Source organism: Cucumis melo, chromosome 1 (genome assembly GCF_025177605.1).
Source record: "Cucumis melo cultivar AY chromosome 1, USDA_Cmelo_AY_1.0, whole genome shotgun sequence".
Classification (NCBI taxonomy): Eukaryota; Viridiplantae; Streptophyta; class Magnoliopsida; order Cucurbitales; family Cucurbitaceae; genus Cucumis; species Cucumis melo.
The window spans coordinates 1,603,510-1,625,741 of record NC_066857.1 but is presented as its reverse complement, the minus strand read 5'-3'; the positions used below and the strand labels follow the sequence as shown (position 1 = coordinate 1,625,741).

The window sequence follows — 22,232 nt, the reverse complement described above, 5'->3', positions numbered from 1 at the left end:
ACTAGATTGCCTCGAGGTTATGTTTTTACCCTCTATTTGGAACGAAAATCAATTCTTTAAAAGGAATTGTCCACCGTTAACAATTTAGTCCAAATACTATTAAATTTATAAAAATTTAGTTCGTAGACTCTAACAAGTAACATCATGTTTGGAGAGAAGTGATATAAGTTATTATAGTTTCATACAGAATAATTTATGTTTGGAGTGTTAATTATAACACTATGTATTTGGTTTGTAGATTATTTTAGTTTGAGAATAAAACAACAATAATAATCATGAATGTCAAACATAATAAATATCCCAGTAAATTAAGAGTTTTGAAATAGTATTTTTAAATGGAGTCTTTTAAAAAATATAAAAAAACGACAAAATATTTACCATTGAACAATTATAAAAACGAAAAAAAGACCACAGTACCACTATGAAAAATACAAAAAATGTCCCGTCAACAATCACGTAATATATTTGGTATCGTTTGGTATAAGATGTTTTAGATTTGACTATTGTTTGGTACAAAATCGTTTAGATTTAGACTTTATGGTTTATTTTTTGGGTTTGTTATATTTATGAAAAGTATTTATAAATTATTAACCCAAATAATCAACCAACGGGAACAGAGGGGATACTATATAAGTAATTCCCGCTCAAATTCACCTTCGTGCTTCCGCTAGTTCCACCCTCGAGACGTCTGGGAGGTCAGCCATGGACATCTCCTTGGCATCAATGGATGATTCTCCTACTACTCCCCTCAAGGCCTTTGCTACCTTTCTTATTCGCCACCACTCCGATCAGCTCCGCTCCATTGCTCATTCCCCTGATCCTAAGCTCCACTACCCTTTATTCGTGGAGTAAGCAATTCCATTTCCTTCCTTCTTTCTCTTTTTTCTCTCTTTTCTCATTTGCATTTGTCATTTTCATTAGATTCGCTGAGCTGATGGACGACGACCCACCTCTTGCTCGTCTTCTCTTCTCCCGTCCGACCGACTACTTGCGTATTTTTGACGATGCAGCTGTTTGGGCTCATGTTTGTAATCTAATAGTTTTGCAAAAGCTTACTTATGCTCTCCTCGTGCTTATTGATGTTCGTTTTTGTGATTGGGGTTGCAGATGATCATTTTGGGTGATTCAAAAGGGTCCATGAATGGAGTTAAAAAGGATTTCATCCATGTTCGCATTAATGTCACTGGCTCCCCGCTTGAATTTCCTGGTATGTATCTGCTTCTGAGTTTTATTACTGAAATGTTGATTACTCTTCTGTGAAAGATGGGGTTCGTTTGATTGAGTTCTTGTTGGTTGTGTTCTGCTTGGTTTTAGAGACTTTTCCTAGTATTGGGTCTGTCAGAGTGAAGCATCATGGAGTGCTTCTCACACTCAAAGGAACGGTTATCCGATCCGGGACAATTAAGATGTACGAGGGTGAGAGGTGGTATATCTGCCGGAAATGCAAGCACAAGTGAGTTGAATTTTACTTATGTTCACACGTCGTTCGTTTACGTATCTACTTACATTCAACACCTTGTTGGTTCAAGTTTTCACCATGTTATAATTTGGTTCTACCATCTTTGGGACCTCAATTGTATGATCCACCCTTTTCTCGATCCTATTAATTCTGAATAGGATATTACGAACGGTTAAGGACGTTAGAGCCTATTTAGGAAGTTGGAATGTAATGGGTATAATACCAAGCCCACTTTTGGATTAGAGCTTAGGGCCTTGTTTGTAATCCTTACTATATTCACTTCCCACCATTTTCAATCAAACCTTCTTTCCCACTGTTTCGATGCTTCATGATTCCTTCCAATACTGGTTTTAATATTTTATTGTAATCTCAATTACATTTCAGCCTCCCAAACAACTTAGAGACGGAGGAGGGGAAGCTTCCAAGCCCTTGGGTTCAATTACTAATGCTAACATTATTGCTGAATTAACAACAAAACTAGCTTGAACGGGCGATAGAATGTTGGTATATCTTTTGAAAGGAAAAGACACTCTAGTAATTTGGTATTTGGTAGCTTTGCATTTCAATTTTACTGTAATAAATGTGATAGTTGTGAACTCTATGGTCTCCTCTTCTTTCCCCCTTCCCCTTTCATCAGTCTCCCATCACCGATTCACCTTAGACCTTCCCTGATCGCCATCTTGGTGGTCTTCTTTCACCATGAAAGATTGGAGCAACATTGAGTGGTCCATCGTCATTGATATTAAATCCCTCACCATGGATGGGGCTTATTAAGAAGCGGAGCTAGACTTGCAGGACTACATGATTGACTATTTTTTGTGATTGATTTTTTATAATTAATAGGTAGCTGAAACTGAAATCTTGTGGAGCATTCATTTACATGAAGTAAAATGGATAACTCTTGTGATGAATCTAATGCGAACTTCTATTCCTTTATAATGTAGTGTTGGATTTTAATCTTTATTTGAGCATCCTTATAAGGATGCCAAATCTATTAAATATGAACATGACCTTCTTTTGGCTTATTTGGAAATAGAGGAATCAAAGGTCTTTTTTTTTTTTGGACAAATGGCACACATTTGAAGTGTTCTTTGATCTTGTTTAACTTTTTCTGTAGTTACACTTCCCTTTCTTCTAGTTGGGATAGTCTTTTGTGATCATCATGGATTATCCATCCCTTTTTTAAATTTCATTCACCAATGAAATTGTTTCTTTTGTGTGTGTGTGTATCTATAATAGAATATTTTATGATTATCCAGTTGGTAAAGGTAATCTAGCATGCCTGTTTGTATTCACCATTTCTAGATTCTTCTTATTTCTTGAACAGTTTTACTTTTCTCTGTGAAGGTTCCCAGTTTATCCAGAGCTAGAAACTAGAAACTCAATACAGTTACCATCATTTTGTCCCTCTCAGGTACTTAGTTTTCTAATTCCATGTCGTTTGTCTCATTTTTATTAGCTCCACATTCCTGCCAAGTTATCTCATATTTCATATCTCCCATGTATTATGCATATGAATCAACACACTAGCATATTGCTCCAAATGGTTTTAATAAATTCTCGGTCTAATCAACATAAAGTAGATTTGCCTCTCTTTCTATTTGTAGCTAGCCACAATGTATGGGTTTATGAGAAACTGAATTACGGTAATAACTCAGCGTGTAGGCTGTACTACGGTACACATACTAAGAGCTAAAATACTGTTACATTACATGATTAGCCAAGGATTTGTGACAGAATTTTTAATTTGTGACAGAATTTTTAAGTAGTTTTATAATTTATTAATATTGGTTAAAGATTTTAATTCTGGAAAGTCTCCTGTTTTAGCATTCTTCCATTGAAGTAGAGGATGTTGAAGTATTGATGTAATTAGATTTACATAACTCACCAACTTAAGCTTTTTGGTCAATTAATGATTTAACAAAAGAGATCTTGGTTTTTCAGCAGGTTTCTTTGTCGTTCTCTCAGCATTTTGTTTTGGCAATCCAATGGTCCTTTCATTCTAAGCACATATTTATTTAGGTTGTACTTTTTAATTTTTTATTATTAAATATTAAAAATAATTATAAAAAATCTGATGAAAGTCGCTGCAATCTGAATGAAAGTCACTGCATATCTGCATTTACTAAATTTAGAAACTTAATTTAGTTTTAAATTTAATTGGATACTACGTCATTTCCTAATTCTTCTTTCTATTTTTGAATATCTCATTTGTTTCCTTGTCCAATCCAAAATGGTTTATGCTTTGGAATTTATTAGTAATGTATCATGGATTCATTTCACCATTTTACTGTGTTGACGAGTTCAAGATTTGATTTGATCCTTGCCTTTTCAATTGTCTATCTAGTATAATTTTTCTGGTTACAGCTAGTTTTTGTGAATAGGACTAATTTATTAACTTTGATCATAGAGGTCAAAACCATGTGAAGGGAAAAGTTTTGAGTGCTTGGAAGGTTCTGTTGTACGTCATGATTACCAAGAGATAAAAATTCAGGAGAGTACACAAGTTTTGGGTGTGGGGTCCATTCCTCGCTCCGTTCTAGTCATTCTCAAGGATGACCTTGTTGACCTTGTTAAAGCTGGAGGTATGGAGGGATGCATTGTTTTATTTTTCTCCCTGATCATCCCATTCCATTCATCACTGACTTAAATTTCATCCTTCAGCAGTCCCAGAATATCCATTTGTACATTTGATTTGTTTCCAATTAAAAATCAGACCAAGAGTCTGCCTGCCTTTAAAGAAAGCATTTTGTGTAGGATCAACAGTAGATGAGATGTACATTTGATCTTTTTTGAGAATGACATTTACTTTTTTAATCTTTATGTTTACACTATTCGAAACATTATATACTAAAGGTTGTCTTTATTATAGTACTTTATATATCTATATATTTTTTGGTGTAAGTATATTTTGAACATTTAGTCTCTTTTCATTTTTCCCAGATTCATTTTGTAGAAAAGACATTTTTTTTTCCGTTTGAAAGGGAAACATGTCTCTTTTATTAGTAATAATGAGACAAAAGCTCATAGTACAAGAAAATTATACAATGAACAAAAGAACCTAAGGATCAGTAGGCGCATCCTGAAATCTGAACTAGGTTGACACCTTATTAGCGTCCTCATCATATCCATAGAAACTAGGAAATACCTAACTACTGAGTCCAAGAAACAACCTTTACATCATAAATAATAATTCATGAAAAACAAGTGACGCAATCCCTAATACACAGAACTATCTAATCTGATTAATGACACAATTAAATGAGATATGATACCACTTAGCACCAATCCCTAGTTAGGCTGCTGGAATGAAGGCACTCCAATATAGATTTAGCTCTGAGATGCTGTACATATCAATTTCCTTAGCAAGAATGCACCACGATGAAGCCTATGAGCAACTTCATAATGATCTAACTGACCAAGAGATTTGTCATGAAAAGTCCTTTGGTTTCTTTCAAATCAGAAATCTGCCAATAATGCTTTGACCACATTCCACCATAATAACTGTGAGGTCTTATTGAAATAAGGCCCTCCTAGAAGCTGTCTAACCGTTTCACTGTAGTCCTTATCAGAAACCCATGACATATTAAAAACGGAGAGCAATTTTTCCCAGCACTTAGCTGAGTATGGACAAAGGAAAAACAGATGAGACGGATCTTCTCCATGCTGAAGACAGAATGGGCAGATTGAAGGGAAAAGGCAACCCGCTGGCAATTTTTGCTGCAATACTGAAGACATGTTCAAATGACCAAACAACAAAACCCAAACAAGAACGTTAGCTCTTCTTGGACTATTAGTCTTCCATAAAGCCATGTGCAACACATTATCCAAAGGTGAAGATGGGGAAAGATGAGTTGTGAGAGATTTTACCAAAAATCTTCCATTACTCTCTAGGGACCAAATTCTTTTGTCAGGTGCCTCAGAAATTCTCCTTGCTGAAATTTTACCAATCTTCTGAAATTCTGCTATCTCTTCCTTTAATAACCGACGAAAATTTATAGCCCAAGAGTTCAACTCAAAATTTCAATGTTTCGCTATCGATCCTTTAGGAAAAGACGTAATATCCTGAAGTAGTAAGATTCATTGGAAGATAATGTTTCAAATAAAGTTCTGCTCGATGCAAGTGCTTAGGCAGCCATTTCTATGGAAGCTTTTGATCATCTCATGCAATCTTCCTTTGTTAAATTCCAACTACTTAAGAACTCACTCTCAAGTTCATTTGGACTTGGAGATTTGTTTCTTCACTAAATACTCATGGCAGCCAGAGTTAGGAATGATAAAACTTTCAATGGGAAGGAGAAGAACCTGGCTTATCCTTTTCACTAAATACTGTTGGGGTCGATAATGTAAGAAGTTAATCGGAGCTACAAAGGCACAGTTATGGTCCAGCTTGATCAAGGTTGTTTTATGGAAGATTTGGGAAGAGAGAAATTCCAAGACAAAGAAAGATCCTTTGGATATGTCATTGAGTTAGCTGCTTTCCATGTTTTATTTTGGTGTAAAATTTTACCGCCTCTTCATGTTCATAGTTTAAATTTCCTTGTTGCAAATTGGAGAAATCTTTTGTACACCCTGCATATGGGCCCCTTTTGTATCTCTTTGCATATTTCATTCAGTCGATGAAATTGTATCTTATAGAAAAATGCAGTTAGCTTTCTGTGAGAGGGTTTCCTCTACCCCGACCCCTAGGTTGTTTTGCCTTTTGTTATATGCAATACATGTCCGTTCTTCTTATTTTTTCTTAAAAAAAAAAGAAAAGAAAAAAATACAGCTACACTTTTGATAGCACATAAATCTTTGCTAGGCACTTTAGAATGAATGAATGACTTCCCTCTTGGGAGTTTTTACCTCTCAACGTGTGTTTCCTTTCATGAAATCAAGAAAATATTTCCTTTGTTACGAAGGAGACAAAAGAAAAAAAAAAAAGAAAAAAAAGAACTGGCATCAACAAAAAACAAAAGGATAAGATAAAAAAAAAAAAAAAACAATAGTCAGCAATAGGAGCTTATTCAAAATCTTACTTTGGCCCTGAGTTTGCTACTTATATAAATGTAGATTATCTCTTTTCAAGAATCTTATGGATGTCACTTCTTTTTAATATGTATATGCATCTATATATATATATATATATATATATATATATATATATATTTGTTTGTTTATAGCAGATGAGGTTATTGGTTCCTTACTGTTTCCTTCTCAATGGGGATGGGGTGTTTGATTATTGGGGCAGATGACGTTATTGTTACAGGAGTATTGAGTGCAAAGTGGTCCCCAGACCTCAAAGATGTTCGGTGTGACCTTGATCCAATGCTAATTGCAAATCATGTGAGGTACATGCAACTCTTTCCAGAAGGTTACTGCTTCAAGAATTTGGTTATACAATTGACAGTGCGTTAATTACGTATTTTTGAAAGATACAAATGCATTGCTCATTCTTAAATCTTAATTGCACCTATCAAAATGTTTTTTTTCTGGTTTTTGTCTTCTTGGTGCTTGAGTTGACATCTTATATATCAAAACTATTGCAAACTTTTACATCGTCATTACCTTTTTCTAAATGGAGAAGAAAAAGTTATTTTAGTACATGTGTAATTTACAAGCAAGAAGAGGATGAGGATGCTAAAATCATTTTTTGCAATTTACTTCTAATTTTTTTTACTTTCCACTGTTTAGGGTAAAATACCGATAAACACATTAATTTTACACAAGTTCTATTTAACTACAAGGTATGAGGTTCAAGATTACATTTCGAAGAGATAAAGAGGCTTTGGAGAATGATTCTCAAGGCCTATTAAACAAGCAATACTAAGTGCACTGGGAGAGACGTGCCAGTTTATAAATTTGTTTGCGTTTAGGTCAGTGGGAAATGACCTCAATAATCAGTCTGGACAGAATTGTCCTGTAATTATATGGCTGATTTTTCTTAGTGCTTCAAAGTTCTGAATGGTAAACCCTTTCATGTATTGAGAGCATAAAACGGTTTAGAGTCGATAAAAAGGACACTATAGTGAACTTGTTGAAGTTGCTAGGAATTGGCCCTCGAAGATTAATAATTTATTTTATTTGTTTAATTGGATGTTAAAAACTCATCAAACGTGGGTTTTCTAACTCCATATCAATGAGATTTTTATACATGTTCAGTAGAAATACAACTTAATTAATTAGTTACTTTTGACTAATCTTGACTAATTATTTTTAACGAATTTTTACATTAATATATTATTCATAGTTATCAAATTGTAATTAATATTTTATATCATTGCAACAATTTGATATAAACTTTTATGTTTGGGGTGTTTGGCCCTAGATGGGGGAATGGAGTGTGTTATGTTAACCCGCTCCACTCCACTCCAGGTTTTCCATAATTCTTCCTCTCTCTTTTTCACTATTCCACTCCTTTCCCAATCCTTCTCACTCCTCCAATCCTTCTCGCTCCTTCCCCAATCCTCCCTAAACACATACTGTCATAACACTACTATCATAATCCTTTCCCAAAATGCATACTATCATAACACTACCTATCATAATTCTTCCCCTAAACGCATACTATCATAACATTACCTATCATAATCCTTCCCCAACGCATACTATCATAACACTAGGACTATTATAATACTAAGATTATCATAATACTAACCCTTCCCCCAAACGTCCCTTAATGTTTAGTGTTTTATTTTTAATTAATTAATTAAAGGATGTTTCAAATATAGCAAAAATGTTGAGAATATTTACAAGTATAGAAAAACTTTGACTTTCTATATGGTAGACATAGACCATGATGGATCCAAATGTGTTGTCCTACGGGTAACAAAATACTGAAACCCACATTGTCTGAATTAGTTTCGATAGGTCAATTTTTTTTTTATTGAAGTGAGATTCATTATCACAACACCGATCAAAGTGTAGTGTGATAGTCAAGCAACTCTTCATATTGTATTAAATTAAGTATTTCATGGGTGGACAAAAAACATATTGAGCCAACTGTCATTTTGTAAGAAAATATAGCAAAGGTTGTAATATACCAAAGCATGCGAAAACTGGAGCGCAATCAAAAGATATCTTCACGGCAGCATTACATAGAGCACATATAGACTCTCTCTTCTAACAAGTTGGATATAGTTAACATGTACACCCCAACTTGTGGAGGAGTATTGTAGTGCTAATATTAGTATGGTTGTATTATTATAAATATCTTAGGCAGACCTTTATTATCTTTTTACTTTCCTTTTCTTCTAATACTGGTATGGGAGATACTTCCGTGACCTACCCCAACCTATCTTCTAAAATAAATGGCCAATTGGCTAGCAAGCTATAGAATCCCTAAAATTCTCTGTGAGAAGTCTCCCACCTTTTGACCTTGTTACTTCTGGATTTTTCAATTTTATGTTTCATCATTCATTTCCTCTAATGAAATTCCAAAAAACATGAACCTTGCGTCCACATACTCCTCTACTGAAATTCCTAATAGCGTTCAACCTAATCTGATAGGGTCTAACAATGCCTTATGTTCATTTCTTTTCTTTTGTAGAAGAACCAATGAACTAAAGGTCGAGGTTGACATCCCTGATGATATAATTATGAAATTCACGCAGTTCTGGTCAAATTTCAAAGACACTCCTCTAAAAGGTGCAACTAACTTTCACTAAGTTGCAATATGATGTATTACTTACATTTTATATCAGTGGTTGTTGCCTGTACTCGAAGGATCATTTATTGCCTTTCATGATAAAGTTTTCAATGCTTGTGTTTTATTGAGGTCCTCAGTTCATAAATGTGGATTCTTTTATGCGAAGTTCTATTTCATTTGTGATGCTGACATGGTTGAAGTTATCCAGGAAGAAATGCTATTCTAAGAGGTATATGCCCTCAAGTGTTTGGACTTTTTACTGTAAAACTGGCAGGTATAAGTCCTCTTTCATCCATTCAGTTAGGTCATCCTTCATCCCTCCCCAGTTTCCCAAAAGATGTCGAAATAAAAGTGTGCAGACATCTAATTCTTAATTTCTGTGCACTTAAATTGAATTAATTTCAATACTTGTCCCCTTTTGTCAACTTTTAGTGGCTTTAACACTCATTGGAGGTGTACAACATGTGGATATATCTGGTACTAAAGTTCGAGGTGAATCTCATCTACTGTTGGTTGGTGATCCTGGTATTCTCATTCCTTCTTTGTATTTATCCTATTCATAATATACTGATTTTGTGTGTAAAGGTTGGAAGTCTATGAGCTATGTTCCTAGGATGTGTATTTATTCACAACTAAGAGAGCCATTTATTAAAGATCCTTTCTTTTTTGTACAATGAGAAATTTAGCAAAATACATCTATGCCATTCCATTTTTTTAACCATAAAAAAAGATACAAGATTGATTAATGAAAATATATAAAAATGTCTTGAACCACCAATTCAACCAAAAAGCTTAAGCTAGTGGTTGAAGACAAATTTAATTATATATCATTAACACTCCCACTCGCTTGTGGGTTTGAAATATTTGAAAGGCCCAACAAGTTGAAAATCAATTTTAATTGGGGAGGAAACAACATTGCAGGGCTTGAACACAAACTTCCTGGACCACCTGCTCTGATACCATCTTAAATCGCAAATTCAACAGAAAAGCTTAAGCTCATGTCGAAGGAAAATTTAAGTATATATCACTAACAAAATGTCAAAGGAGTATATATCACTAACAAAATGTCAAAGGATACGAACTCCCAAGATAATCTTTTCTAAGTCAACTAATGGTGAACTTAATCAAGGGACCACTTTAAACCATTTTTCAACCTTATGAGGACCATTAATCAAAGGGTATATTCATTCTCATTTTAGGCTGAGGCCAATTGTTTAGTGGTAGAGTATACGGATCTATGGCAGGACTTGTATAAATATTTGTTTCACTCAATGAAAGATAAAACAATTTTTTTTCATACATAGCTTCATTACTTTTTGCACATTCCCTATTATTGAAAGTCAATAATTATGTTATTGTGATAATTTGGGGAAATTTTGTCACCGTGTAGAACTTCAAGGTAATTTGGGAAATTTGGACTTTCTCATTTTCTCTAATTTAAAAGCACGACCACCAAAATTTACGGTGAAACTGATTGAGAAAATGTTAATATGAAAAGTTGAAGATCCCAGGCAATTTTAGTACTTCAATTTCAAAATTGTTTGGTTGTTAATAGCTTGATTTGGTGCAAATCACTTTTTACCATTGAAGTTTTAAACTTAAGGCTCATGGAGTGTTATTATATGTGAATCCGAATCAGTGAACATGACGTAGATGAAGGTATAAATTTTACGATTTTGAGCCCTATGTGCTTCTTTTGATGTTTCCAGTTACATAAACAGCCTGAATTAGCTTTATTAACAAATATAACTATTTTTTTTCTTTGGAAACATAATTCCAAACTTTCATTAAAATAGCATTTAAACTTGAAATCCTGCATTATGCAATATTAGATATTTATAGATATGTATGGAGTTCATCTGTGCCAGGTACTGGAAAGTCACAGTTCCTGAAATTTGCTGCCAAATTGAGCAACCGAGCTGTTATTACCACCGGTTTAGGAAGCACTAGCGCTGGACTAACTGTTGCTGCTGTTAAGGATGGAGGCAACGTTCAAAACTTTTTCCTCTTTATACATATTGAAAGATCTGCAAAATCAAGTTTAAAAGACAAATTGTTTTAAATAGCAAAACTGTTGAAAATATTTACAAATATAATAAAAAATTTACTCTCTATCTATAATAGACAGTGATAGAGCTAGATGACATTGATCAATGCTATATTTTGTAAATAAGTTAGCTCATTTTGCTATATTTGAAAACATCTCTTAACATAAACTAATAAAGAACACCTATTACTTCTTTTGGTTTAAATTCGAAACCACAATTGTGATCATCCTTTTGTTTTTCTGCCCCAACTTGGTCGATTGACGTATCCTTACTATCTTGAAATGAAACATAGTGCCAGAGGCTATGACAAGCATATTTGAGTGTCAAGCTAAAGGTGGAAACTTGAAGAAGTCTTATTCTGATGATGAAATTTTATCTTAGGAAACCAATATGTGTGGGGTCATTTGTTTCTTGTAATAAATAAGTTATACTTAAGATATTGTTTCCCAGTCTCTCGTAATCATTCTGTACATCTGTATTGGAATATTAGTAGAAAGTGGAAGGGATGATGATTTAAATATAGCAACTTTGGCCGTGTAATCTAATTGTAACCTACACTATTAGTCTTTAAGTTTGTTTAGATGGATGGTCTTTTTTATTCGATTGCGAATTTTTTGCATCTCATCCACCTTCCTCTTAAACAACAAATTTGTACATTCATGGAACTGACAGGGGAATGGATGCTGGAGGCTGGGGCACTTGTATTGGCTGATGGAGGACTTTGTTGCATAGATGAAGTGGACAGGTGCATTCTTTTAAATTGGAGACAGAAATATTTGATACTATAACTTGCTCTTTTGTAATTTCATACCATCAATGAAATTTTGATTGATTTTCACATAAAATAATAATAATAACAACTTGCATGTTGGACTACACGGGTGAAACTGGTCTTATTTAATAAATATGAAGGCGTCGAATCTCTGTATTTCATTGGTCCTACATATTAGCCAATGGACCTGAAAAGGTGCCATGAAAGAATGAGGGACAGGGGATATACAATTTACAAAGAAAGAAAAAAAATTTAAATATCTTTTCTTTTTTAAAACAACAAATTTCATTAAGAAAAAAAAGTGGAAGAATACAGCCATACAGGACATATAAAAAACCACGACCACAAAAAGGCCTATTGGAAGAGTCTCCAACTAACAAAAATGTTACCTATGAAATAATTAAAAAAAACTTCAAATATAAGTGACTAGCCCATTTATGTTGATAGGAATCTGTAGATTGCAGTTGAAATTGATAGAAAATTTATCAAAAGAGGAAACAAGATCTACAATATCCTTGAGAGGCCTGGACTTCACTAAAAAAACTGTTCTCCAAATTCTGCCTATCCCCACAATGCCAAACCATCTAATTTGCCATATTTATAACCACCTTTCGCTAGACAACTCATTATCTCGTATTCGAGCTCGCTTATTACGTCTCTTTGTAATCTGATCAATAGCCCTTTTTCATTTAATCCATGAAAAGGCTTGTTTCTATTTCAAAATAATAATAATAAAATAAAAAACAACTTTTACCAGTGATATATGTGCCCCTCTTAGGTGTGAAACAAAGCTACTTTAGCCAAATGGCTATGACGTTTTTCCACTGAGCATAATTCTCTGTGGCATAGGACCATTGCTATGAAATATGATCTCCATCCTTTTGGGTGGTTGTCTAAAGGGATTAAATGTACTCATTGAAATTTGTAGAAAGATATTTCAAAAGAGCTCCCTTCTTTTGTTCATTTGGTCCGTTGTGTGGTGGGGAGGGGAGAGAAATATTTCTTGGAAGATAATTGGGTGGGGTAGAAAATTGTCTGTGCTTTGTTTTGTTTGTATCATTTGTTGTGGTCTGGGAGCTCTTATTCCTTTTCCTTCGAGTTTTGCCGCCCTCTTTCCAATAGGGAAACAGTGGACAGACAGGACAGTCAAGGTCCTCCATCATCCAATCGTCAACCTTCTTTGGAAGGCAGCGAGCCAAACCAAAAATGTCAAACAAAAGGGACCAACCCTTGCCTGCAAACTCACTGTGGAGGAAAAGGTGGTCAAGAGTTTCATCATTTTCCCCGCACATGCTGCAAATAGATGGGGAGAGAGGCATCCCCTTTTCTTTGAAGTTTATCGTGAGTATTTAAACTTCTGTAGGCAAGGGACCTGTTAGACCCCCGATTCTGCACACATATAAAAGAAGGGGTAAAGAGGGGAATGCACAGTACCAGGAGAGAATAGCACCTGTGAAGGGAGTATAAATAGGGAATGTTTTTGGGGATTGGGTCCTTTAGGGCCCGTTTCGTAACGTTCTTGTTCCCTCTTTTTTGTTTCTGTTTCCATTTTTTAAGAAACGGAGGTGTTTGATAACGTTCCTTGTTTCTCGTTCTCAAAAAAAGTAGAAACGTTTCTCATTCTCAAAAAAAGTAGAAACGTTTCTCATTTTATAAGGAATTATTGGGAACAAAAAAAAGTAGTTTCTTCTGTTCCGTTTCTCAATTGCTTCTATTGGTTTTCTTTTTCTCAATTTATTTCTATTTGTTTCGTTTTCCTTTTTCTCAATTATTTTTATTTTTTTCCTTTCATTTTTTTCAATTATTTTTATTGGCTTTTTTTTTCTTTTTCTCAATTGTTTTTATTGGTTTCCTTTTCATTTTTCTCAATTATTTTTATTGGTTTCCTTTTCATTTTTCTCAATTATTTTTATTTCTTTTCTTTTCCTTTTTCTCAATTATTTTTATTGGTTCATTTTTCTTTTTTCAATTATTTTTATTGGTTTCCTTTTCCTCTTCTCCAAATAATCATTCCTCTTCCTCTTTCACTCATCGTTTTTCTCTGCACACTGTCTTCCTCTTCATCTCTCATCGTCTTCCTCGACAACCCGAACTCTTCCTCTTCGTCGGATCCATAGTTTTTGCCTGATTGTTCCTCTTCGTCGAATCCATAGTTTTCATCTTCCTCTTTGTGCAAATCTGGGTTTTTCTCTAAAGCATCATAGGTTAAGAGTTAAAGGTTAAATTTTGTTTTGTTTCTTTCAATTCTGAATATTGAAGACATAATAATTTACTTTAAAATTAATATTAAATTCTAGATGTCACGAAATAACGATGAGATTGTTGAAATTGATGGATTAAAAAGAGAAATTGCCTGAGTAAGAGATGATATTGCCAATCAAATTTGGCAACATTTGAAGGATAAATATAATTTTATGTTTATGTTATTATTTTTATTTGTGCATTGATACTTCTTCGTATTAAATGAATAAACTTTTGATAATTTTATTTGTTATGTTTGATGGATAGACCTATATTTTTGTTTAATGTTTAATTGAAGTAGATGTGAAAAATAAAAAATAAATCTAGAAGAAAATCAATAAACAAGAAACAGTTATCAAACACATTTTTTGTTTCTGTTTTTTTTCAAGAAACAAGAAATAGAAACAGTTATCAAACGCATTAATGTTTCTTGTTCTAAAAAAAGAAGAAACAGGAAACAGGGAACAAGGAACAAGAAACAAGAAACAGAGAATAGGAACGTTACCAAACGGGCCCTTAGGTATTGATTTTGGTTAAAAGCTGTTGTTGGCTTTGGGAGAAGTTTCCAGCCTTCTCGCAGGAGCTGGGTTGTCTTTATTGAACTCCTGTTGCTTTTATTTCTTGTATTTGTGTTAATGGTTGAGCTGTTGAATATTTTGTGTTGATATCAAATATATTACTGCAAAGTACTTTCTCTGTTTTGACCCTTATTGAGATTTTTCTGAGTTTCAGGTTTAGAATCTTAACAGGACCGCAGGAAAAATTTAACATTTTAAGGAATTTTAAGCTTCCAAACAAGACTAACCAGGGGAAGGGTGGAGCTAGGAGGCCTTTTGACACTATTTAGAAAAGTTGGTTTAGTATTAAACATACCAGAGGCATCGATCTTCCATTTAAGGCAATCTGGGGAATCAAGAGGAGTCTAGGAATTAAGAATTTCCAGCAATGCTACCATGTCACTCATCTGCCTATCAAACACCCGTCTTCTAAAGCCCAAATTCCAAGAGAGGCTATTAGCACTCCAGCAATCAGCGATCACAGCCTCCTTTCTGAGAGAAAAACCATAAATGTCTGGGGAATATAGCAGCAAGAGGTTGAGGATTGCACCAAATATCCTCCCAAAATCTAATCTTCTTACCATTGCCAACAATGAACTCATGCAAGTCTTTCTTTCAATTAGTAGCAAAGAGCTCCAAGTTTTCTAATCCTTTAGAAGGGTTTTCATGCAAGTCTTTCTTTCAATGTTTGGTTGATCCTCTCCCTTAGGAGTGTCAGTCTTTATGGTTTTCTTTGGAGGATTAAGATTCCGGGAAGGTGTGTTTTGCTTGGCATGCTCTTCATGGTCGTGGTAACATGTTGGATAGATTTGTGAGGAAGATGTCTTCGTTTGTTGGACCTTTTTGTTACATTTTTTTTTGTCAGAATGTGGAGAAAGACTTGGACCATATTTTTTGGCTTTGTGATTTCTTGTGTTGTGTTTGAGATTCTTTTCTTCAAATATTCAGTATGATGTATGCTCATCACAAAGATGTTTGTGCCATGAGTGATCCTCAATCCGCCTTTTTTATGGCCTATTTTGGTGTGTGCGATCTTATGAGTGTTATGGGATGAGCGGAATAGTAGGCCATTTGGAGGAGTGCAAAGGAATCCTCAGGAAATATGGTCCCTCATTTGTTTTCATGTTTCGTTGTGGGCTTCGATTTCAAAGACTTTCTGTAACTATTCTATAGACATTGTTTCACATAGTTGGAATCCTCTTTTTGTAAAGGAAGTTCCCATTTTTGTAGGTTTTTTTTTTCTCAATGAGGTCGAACGGCTATGATGGACAAGCGTATTATCCTCATGAACGGCTATGATGGTCGATCTTATGAGTGTTATAGGTTTTTTTTTCTCAATAAGGTTTTTGTTCACATGGTTTGTTTCTCAATGAACACTGTTGTTTCTTAAAAAAAAATTGATATGTGCACATCTAGTATTCTAATGACATCTTTTTATTTAGAAAAAGAAAAGAGAAGAGAAACAGTTGCCGGAGATAGCATCCTTAATATTGGACTAATATTCCTTACATGTGCACTATGCTAAAATTTTATTGAAACCATTTTATATATTATTTTTCATCTGAAAAATAAATAATAGTAGATTTGAAAATCTTTAAGCCCCGGACCAAGATGCTTGTTCATTTTCTTCTTATCTGGAACTCAAGATACAATTTTTTTCCTTTTTATCAGCATGAGAGAACATGACAGAGCCACGATCCATGAAGCAATGGAGCAACAGACTATAAGTGTGGCAAAGGTATTATTTATCTCTAATATAAATGGTTAAGTTGATATTCTGAGAGCATGCTATGCTGGATTTTGTAACTAATGATGCTTTAGATGCTATGCTGGAACTAGAGATAAACAACATTTTTCTTCTTCTTCTTCTTCTTCTTGAACTAGAGATAAACAAACATGATGAACATTATGTAGTGTTAAAAGGAGCGATTGGTGAACACATTGTATTATCTCTTCTTCTTCTTCTTCTTCTTCTTCTTCTTCTTGAACTAGATATAAACATGATGAATATTATGTAGTGTAAAAACTGATGATTGGCGAACACATTGTACTATATGTGAATTTTGGTAAATTGTCTGCAGAGTCTAGAATCAAACCTAAATAAGATAAGCGGGAGAGAGACCAAAGCAGAAAATGAGGGAAAGGTTGAAAGGAAGGAGGCAACTTAAATAATCCTAAAAATATATATTAAAATTAGTTTATTTAAAAATTAAAAAGACAAGATATTTGACCTAGTTTAGTTTATCTGAATTTGTGATGTAGTAGGATTAGGGTAAGTTGAGGTATTTTGGTCATCTTAGTTGATTATTATTTTTTTAACATAAAAAAAGGGTTTATAATGAAACCATTGTTCAATAATATCATGCCTCACAAGCAAAACACATCACTACGTTCAACACAAAATCAAGAAGAAACTCTGAAACAAAAGTCTATGATCTTAAAACGAAGTGCAACCTAACTTTCAGGCATGCTTTTGATAATATCCGAATCACCGGGATTGATAATGCTGTGGCAGCATACTTGTAGTATTTGCACAAGCGGTTCCAAGGTCAACATTGCTTCCATTGTAATGGTGAACTCCAACCTTGGCCAATATTGCATAGTATTTTATCTTGGACTTTTGGAGTGGAGGGCAGTTGTTGGCAACGATGATCAGCTTACCTTTGGAGTTCCTCAAGGTCTTGAGGACAGTTTTGTATCCCAAGGTGTATTTCCCACTGTTCATGACGAGAGTGAGTGTTGTTGATGCTCTCATGGGTCTTCTTTGTCTTCTTTGCTGCCACCATGATTGAAGATTCGAAGCTGTACTCACCAACTGAACGGCTAGTTGATTATTATTAGAATTTGATTAATTCGGATATGGATTAATATTAGTTTCTGCTGGGCATTAAAATCTCTCCCCTGAGTAAAACAGAGTAATAACAACCCTGTTGAACGTTATAATGCTAAAGTAAAATTCAAATTCACAATCCATGCTAGTAGTTAAGTCCGATTATCAAAATATCCAAAGATAAACAAAGAAAAGAAAGAACAATGACAAAATTACTCGAGGACATTTGAGAGCTAAAAATTCTCTCCAATCGTTCAGCCTCAACCAAATTCTTCACGCCCTGGCCCTAACAAAACCCTACAACAACCACCAGCTGGGCCCCACCTGCAGCTCCAGAAAGAACTTTTGTAGTTCTCGTAACCATTTCTCTTTCTTTTTCATGAATCATCATTTCCTTTGTTTTCTGCTTTTGTTTTCACTTTAAAGCTTGGTTTCTCCTTGATACTGTTACTTTTTTCTTTGGGTGGTATTTTTCTCAAACAAATGGTCTAAATATTGGAGTTACATAAAGTATTAACTTGAAGGTTATCCACACAGAGTTTGATAATGTCTGCTTACGTTGTTCAAGACAACTGATAAATAAAAAGTAAGCTGAACAATTGAACGTACAAGTAGGATAAGAAAATAACAGAGTAAGCAAATGGCAAGATTCAGCATCAGGCTCAGGCATAACATCTACATACAAATATATGACAACTGTTTGTTGTTTGTAAGCCGTCCAGCCATACCTTATTCAAGTTAGAAGGCCAGCATTGTAGTTATCTTCCTGCATATTTGTTTCTGCTAAGTTACTTTAGTTAAGAAGTATGCATATCTGCAATTTTACATATTTTCTTTCACCTACGTTCTTACCCTATTTTCTTTTGTGTTTACCTTTTTTAGGCTGGTCTTGTAACAACTCTCAGTACTAGAACGATAGTATTTGGCGCAACAAATCCTAAAGGACATTATGACCCTGAACAACGTATCATTTTCACATTATTTGTGGTTTAATCTAACAACCTTAAGAGTGTGGTTTCTAAATAACACAAACTTGCATTTATTTGGGGCTGGGTTTACTTATTGGTTTGTTTAGGAAAGCACTCGAAGATTCTGTAAGTTCTCAAAGCGGCCAAGGGTCTTGTGTAAATGTAGAATCAAATGGTTTTTTAGGAAAGTAGTTGAAGATTCTGGAAGTTCTCAAAGTCAAATTTCTTTCCAGCATATCAAATCTTATTGATTTGTACTAACAATATCGACAAATTTTACTTCAACTTTTTTTATAATTTTCTTTTTATTTTCACCTTCAACATCCCCTCCTTCGATTATGTGCATGCATGGTTGTGTTCTTGTAATGATGTATATACTTTGGAAAGCAATATTTGGTCTTCCTTAACATGATTAGCTCTCTCTGTCAATACAACACTCTCCGGTCCCTTATTGAGCAGATTTGATATCGTTCTTGTGCTTTTAGATACAAAAAACCCTGAATGGGATGCAGTTGTTTCATCTCATATTCTCTATGAGGTACATGTGTTCTCTTGATTATGTTATCAATTTCTTTTTTCTTTTATGTTCTTGTAATTGTTTAATGATGATTATTTGTAGAGCGAACAAGAAAAGGGAAAGCGTGACAATGATCTTTCAAATAACTGGCCTCTTACTATGCTTCGAAGGTATGAGTGTCTTCACAACAAGATTTGGTTTACCATTTGAATTTCAGTGGGATAAATTACTGTTGTGATTTCATTCTTTAATAAATTGGAGCCCTAACAACTTTAATCTCATACCAGTACTATTTTTAGTACCAATTATTACTAGGAAGATATGAGTTGATTGTTGATGAATGGGCAAGTTTACATTAAACGTGCCTTATTTGTCTTCACCAAGTTAAAAAAGCTGTCATAAATGAATCCAATCAGAATTTTGTATCCAAAAATTCAAATATTACTCTTCCTTTCCATAACCCTCGAAAAAAAGCCACATATGAGTTAATGGTTAATCATGATATTTGCGAAAATTTCTTAGAAGAAAAATGTCAATCTTCCTTTTCCATCCCAGGCTCAAAGGTCACTTTTATTAAAGGAATTTTTAAAAGGTAAATGAGCAGTTCTCACCTTGTTCATCTGAAGCTAGTGATGATTCTGATGTTAGGCCATGTTTACCCTAGTGAAAACGTAATAGTTCAATGGGAATAAAAAACGTGGGCTCCATTTGATTACTTTTAGTGTTGCTTACTGGTTCTGCATTTGTACTGATACATGAGACCCACATCCAAATTTGTACTGAAATAACATAATCTGATTGATGAATTGAGAGTGTTCGATCCGCTTATCATTATAGTTACCGTTATCAGGAGATGAAGGGAGAACTTTGTATGGTACTGCTTAAGCTACCATATTAATTTTAAAACCTTTTGTAGATACATCCAATTTGTAAAAGGATACTTCAGACCGGTGCTGACTCAGGAGGCTGAACAAATTATCTCAAACTATTATCAGCTTCAAAGAAGATCAGCAATGGATAATGCAGGTCTCGCTTGAAAATGGTCTAACCACGAAATTGGTCTAATTTTATCCTTCTAATTCTGGATTCTTAAACCATGCAGCCAGGACAACGGTACGCATGCTTGAAAGCTTGATACGCTTAGCACAAGGTTTGTTCGTCTTATTTTTCATTGTTTTCTTGACAAATTTCTCATCTCTCTTCTAACGCTTCTTCTCCATCAACGTTTTAGCACATGCACGCCTTATGTTTAGAAATGAGGTTACCCGGCTCGATGCCATTACGGCTATTTTGTGCATCGAATCATCCATGATGACCTCTGCTTTAGTGGATAGTGTTGGGAATGCCTTGCACTCCAATTTTACCGAGAACCCAGATGAGGAATGTATCCTTCCGATGCTATGCTTAAATTTATAATTCTTACTTTCTCATGGATCCTAACTCTATTATATTAGCTACAAAAGGGAATATAAAAAGTTGCTATCAAGCCACTAATTGGTATTTGTCTGCATAAAATTTGAAATTGGTTTTAAATTTTTACATTATCATTTAGGTTCAAATATATTATTATTAGTCTCTGTATTTTGCTTCTTACAACATATTTTTTTTCTAACTTTCATAAACGTAACAAATTTCATTGAAAAACAACTTTCACATAAAATGTCAGTGAATGAATCCAACACAAATCTGAAGTTCATCTACTTTCCAAACCTTTAATGCAAGGACTTGATCAAGCATTTATTGTTTGTGTTTTTTCTTTTCTTTTCCAAATTAATAGTGACTATTTCCTTCCAAATCTCGGGATGAAAAATGTTATAGGATCTAAATTATAGAAACTAAAGATTCATTCAAATATCATCTTTCAGTTTGTGGTTAAACAGTGCATCTGAATCTTTTGGAATTATCTTATACTTTTCAGCATACTAATTTTTCTACCTTTCAAACCCAAAGTTTGGTAAGGAATTATGTTAGGAATGAGGCATTTGTTTCGTTAACCTCTTCCATTCTCCTGCTTTCACTTCTTAATTTTTCTACCTAAAAGTTAGTATTAAGATTAGGGTTATTGTTTTGTTTCATCCCATTCTTTTATTTACATTACTTGTAAGATGTTGAGTTCTTGACTCCATGTTTTACTAGATGCAAAGCAAGAAACTTTGATTCTTGATAAGCTCAAATCGGTGGACGAATAGTGTTGTTACCTTGAATGAAGGCAAAGAATCAAGACAGCCAAAATCTTCAAATGCTTGAAACTGTAGATACCGAAAAAATGTAGAGGGCTGACATTACTTCCAGATAATCACGGTTGTTTTGAAGAAAAAATTGTCAAGATGTTCAAGATTATTCAAAAAGTTGGGTTGTTGGATATTTTAGATGTATCAATATAAATCGTTAACTTTTATAGTTGTGTTCAAATACTACCTAAAAGAGGGTTTAAATTCGTACAAATTCTTAGTTGAATTCTTTTGTTTTCAAATTTTATATCCGAAGATCGTTAGATCCTAAATTTTGCATGAAAGTTCTACCTTTTCTCTTTTTATTCTATAGAATAAACAGTTTTTAATTCCTTTATTATTATTTATTTTAATATCTGCTGGATTATTATTATTATTATTATTTTTCTTGAGAAAATAATTAGGAGATTTCAAATTTTATTTCATCTTTATTATGCTAATCGTTTTTATCCATCTTTATATTTCTGAGTTTCCATGATATCCTTATCTTTATTGCTTTCTTCCCTCCTTCCACCTTTTTCTTAATCTTTATCGAAAATTTTGTATTGACCTATTTCCTACTTTCCCATGTTTATTATTATTATTATTATTATTATTATTATTATTATTATTATTATTATTATTATTATTATTATTATTATTATTATTATTATTATTATTATTATTATTATTATTATTATTATTATTATTGAATTTTTGTGAATCTCCATATTCTTTATCATTTTTATATTGATTTTTTTTATAAAAAATAACTCAATAAATATTGTTTTATACGTTATTCAAATAAAATCTTCACTTACTGTATTATTTACTATTTTCTATAATATTTACTATTTTTACTATTTTATTATTTTACATTCATCATTTTCTATTACTCGTTAAAATATGTGCTATTTTTTTTCAAACTAAAAAAGTTTACATCTTAAACGTATGCTATATTAATACAATGTAAACTAAAATAATCTACATCATATAACTA

The 22,232-nt window shown here is 33.6% G+C and overlaps 1 protein-coding gene across 6 annotated transcripts; it reads left to right on the top strand.

Moving 5' to 3' along the window:
* The first annotated feature begins 606 nt into the window (after positions 1–606).
* LOC103495403 (probable DNA helicase MCM9) lies at positions 607–21,537 on the top strand. Of its 6 annotated transcripts, none has more exons than XM_008456945.3 (20): positions 607–848; positions 922–1,024; positions 1,108–1,207; positions 1,315–1,453; positions 2,807–2,873; positions 3,870–4,044; positions 6,693–6,792; positions 8,991–9,088; positions 9,298–9,363; positions 9,522–9,614; positions 10,958–11,074; positions 11,810–11,882; positions 16,379–16,445; positions 18,420–18,501; positions 18,922–19,043; positions 19,125–19,192; positions 19,939–20,048; positions 20,125–20,172; positions 20,254–20,406; positions 21,159–21,537. In XM_008456945.3, exons 1-20 carry the CDS (start codon positions 703–705, stop codon positions 21,209–21,211), a joined length of 1,980 nt encoding a protein of 659 aa, XP_008455167.2. In that variant the 5' UTR covers positions 607–702; the 3' UTR covers positions 21,212–21,537. The 6 variants fall into 6 exon arrangements, 5 of the variants coding, with proteins under 5 accessions (XP_008455167.2, XP_050939944.1, XP_016901680.2 ...); XM_017046191.2 differs by having other exon boundaries at positions 647–848; positions 8,994–9,088; XM_008456947.3 differs by having other exon boundaries at positions 647–848; positions 9,522–9,581.
* The last annotated feature ends 695 nt before the right edge of the window (positions 21,538–22,232 follow it).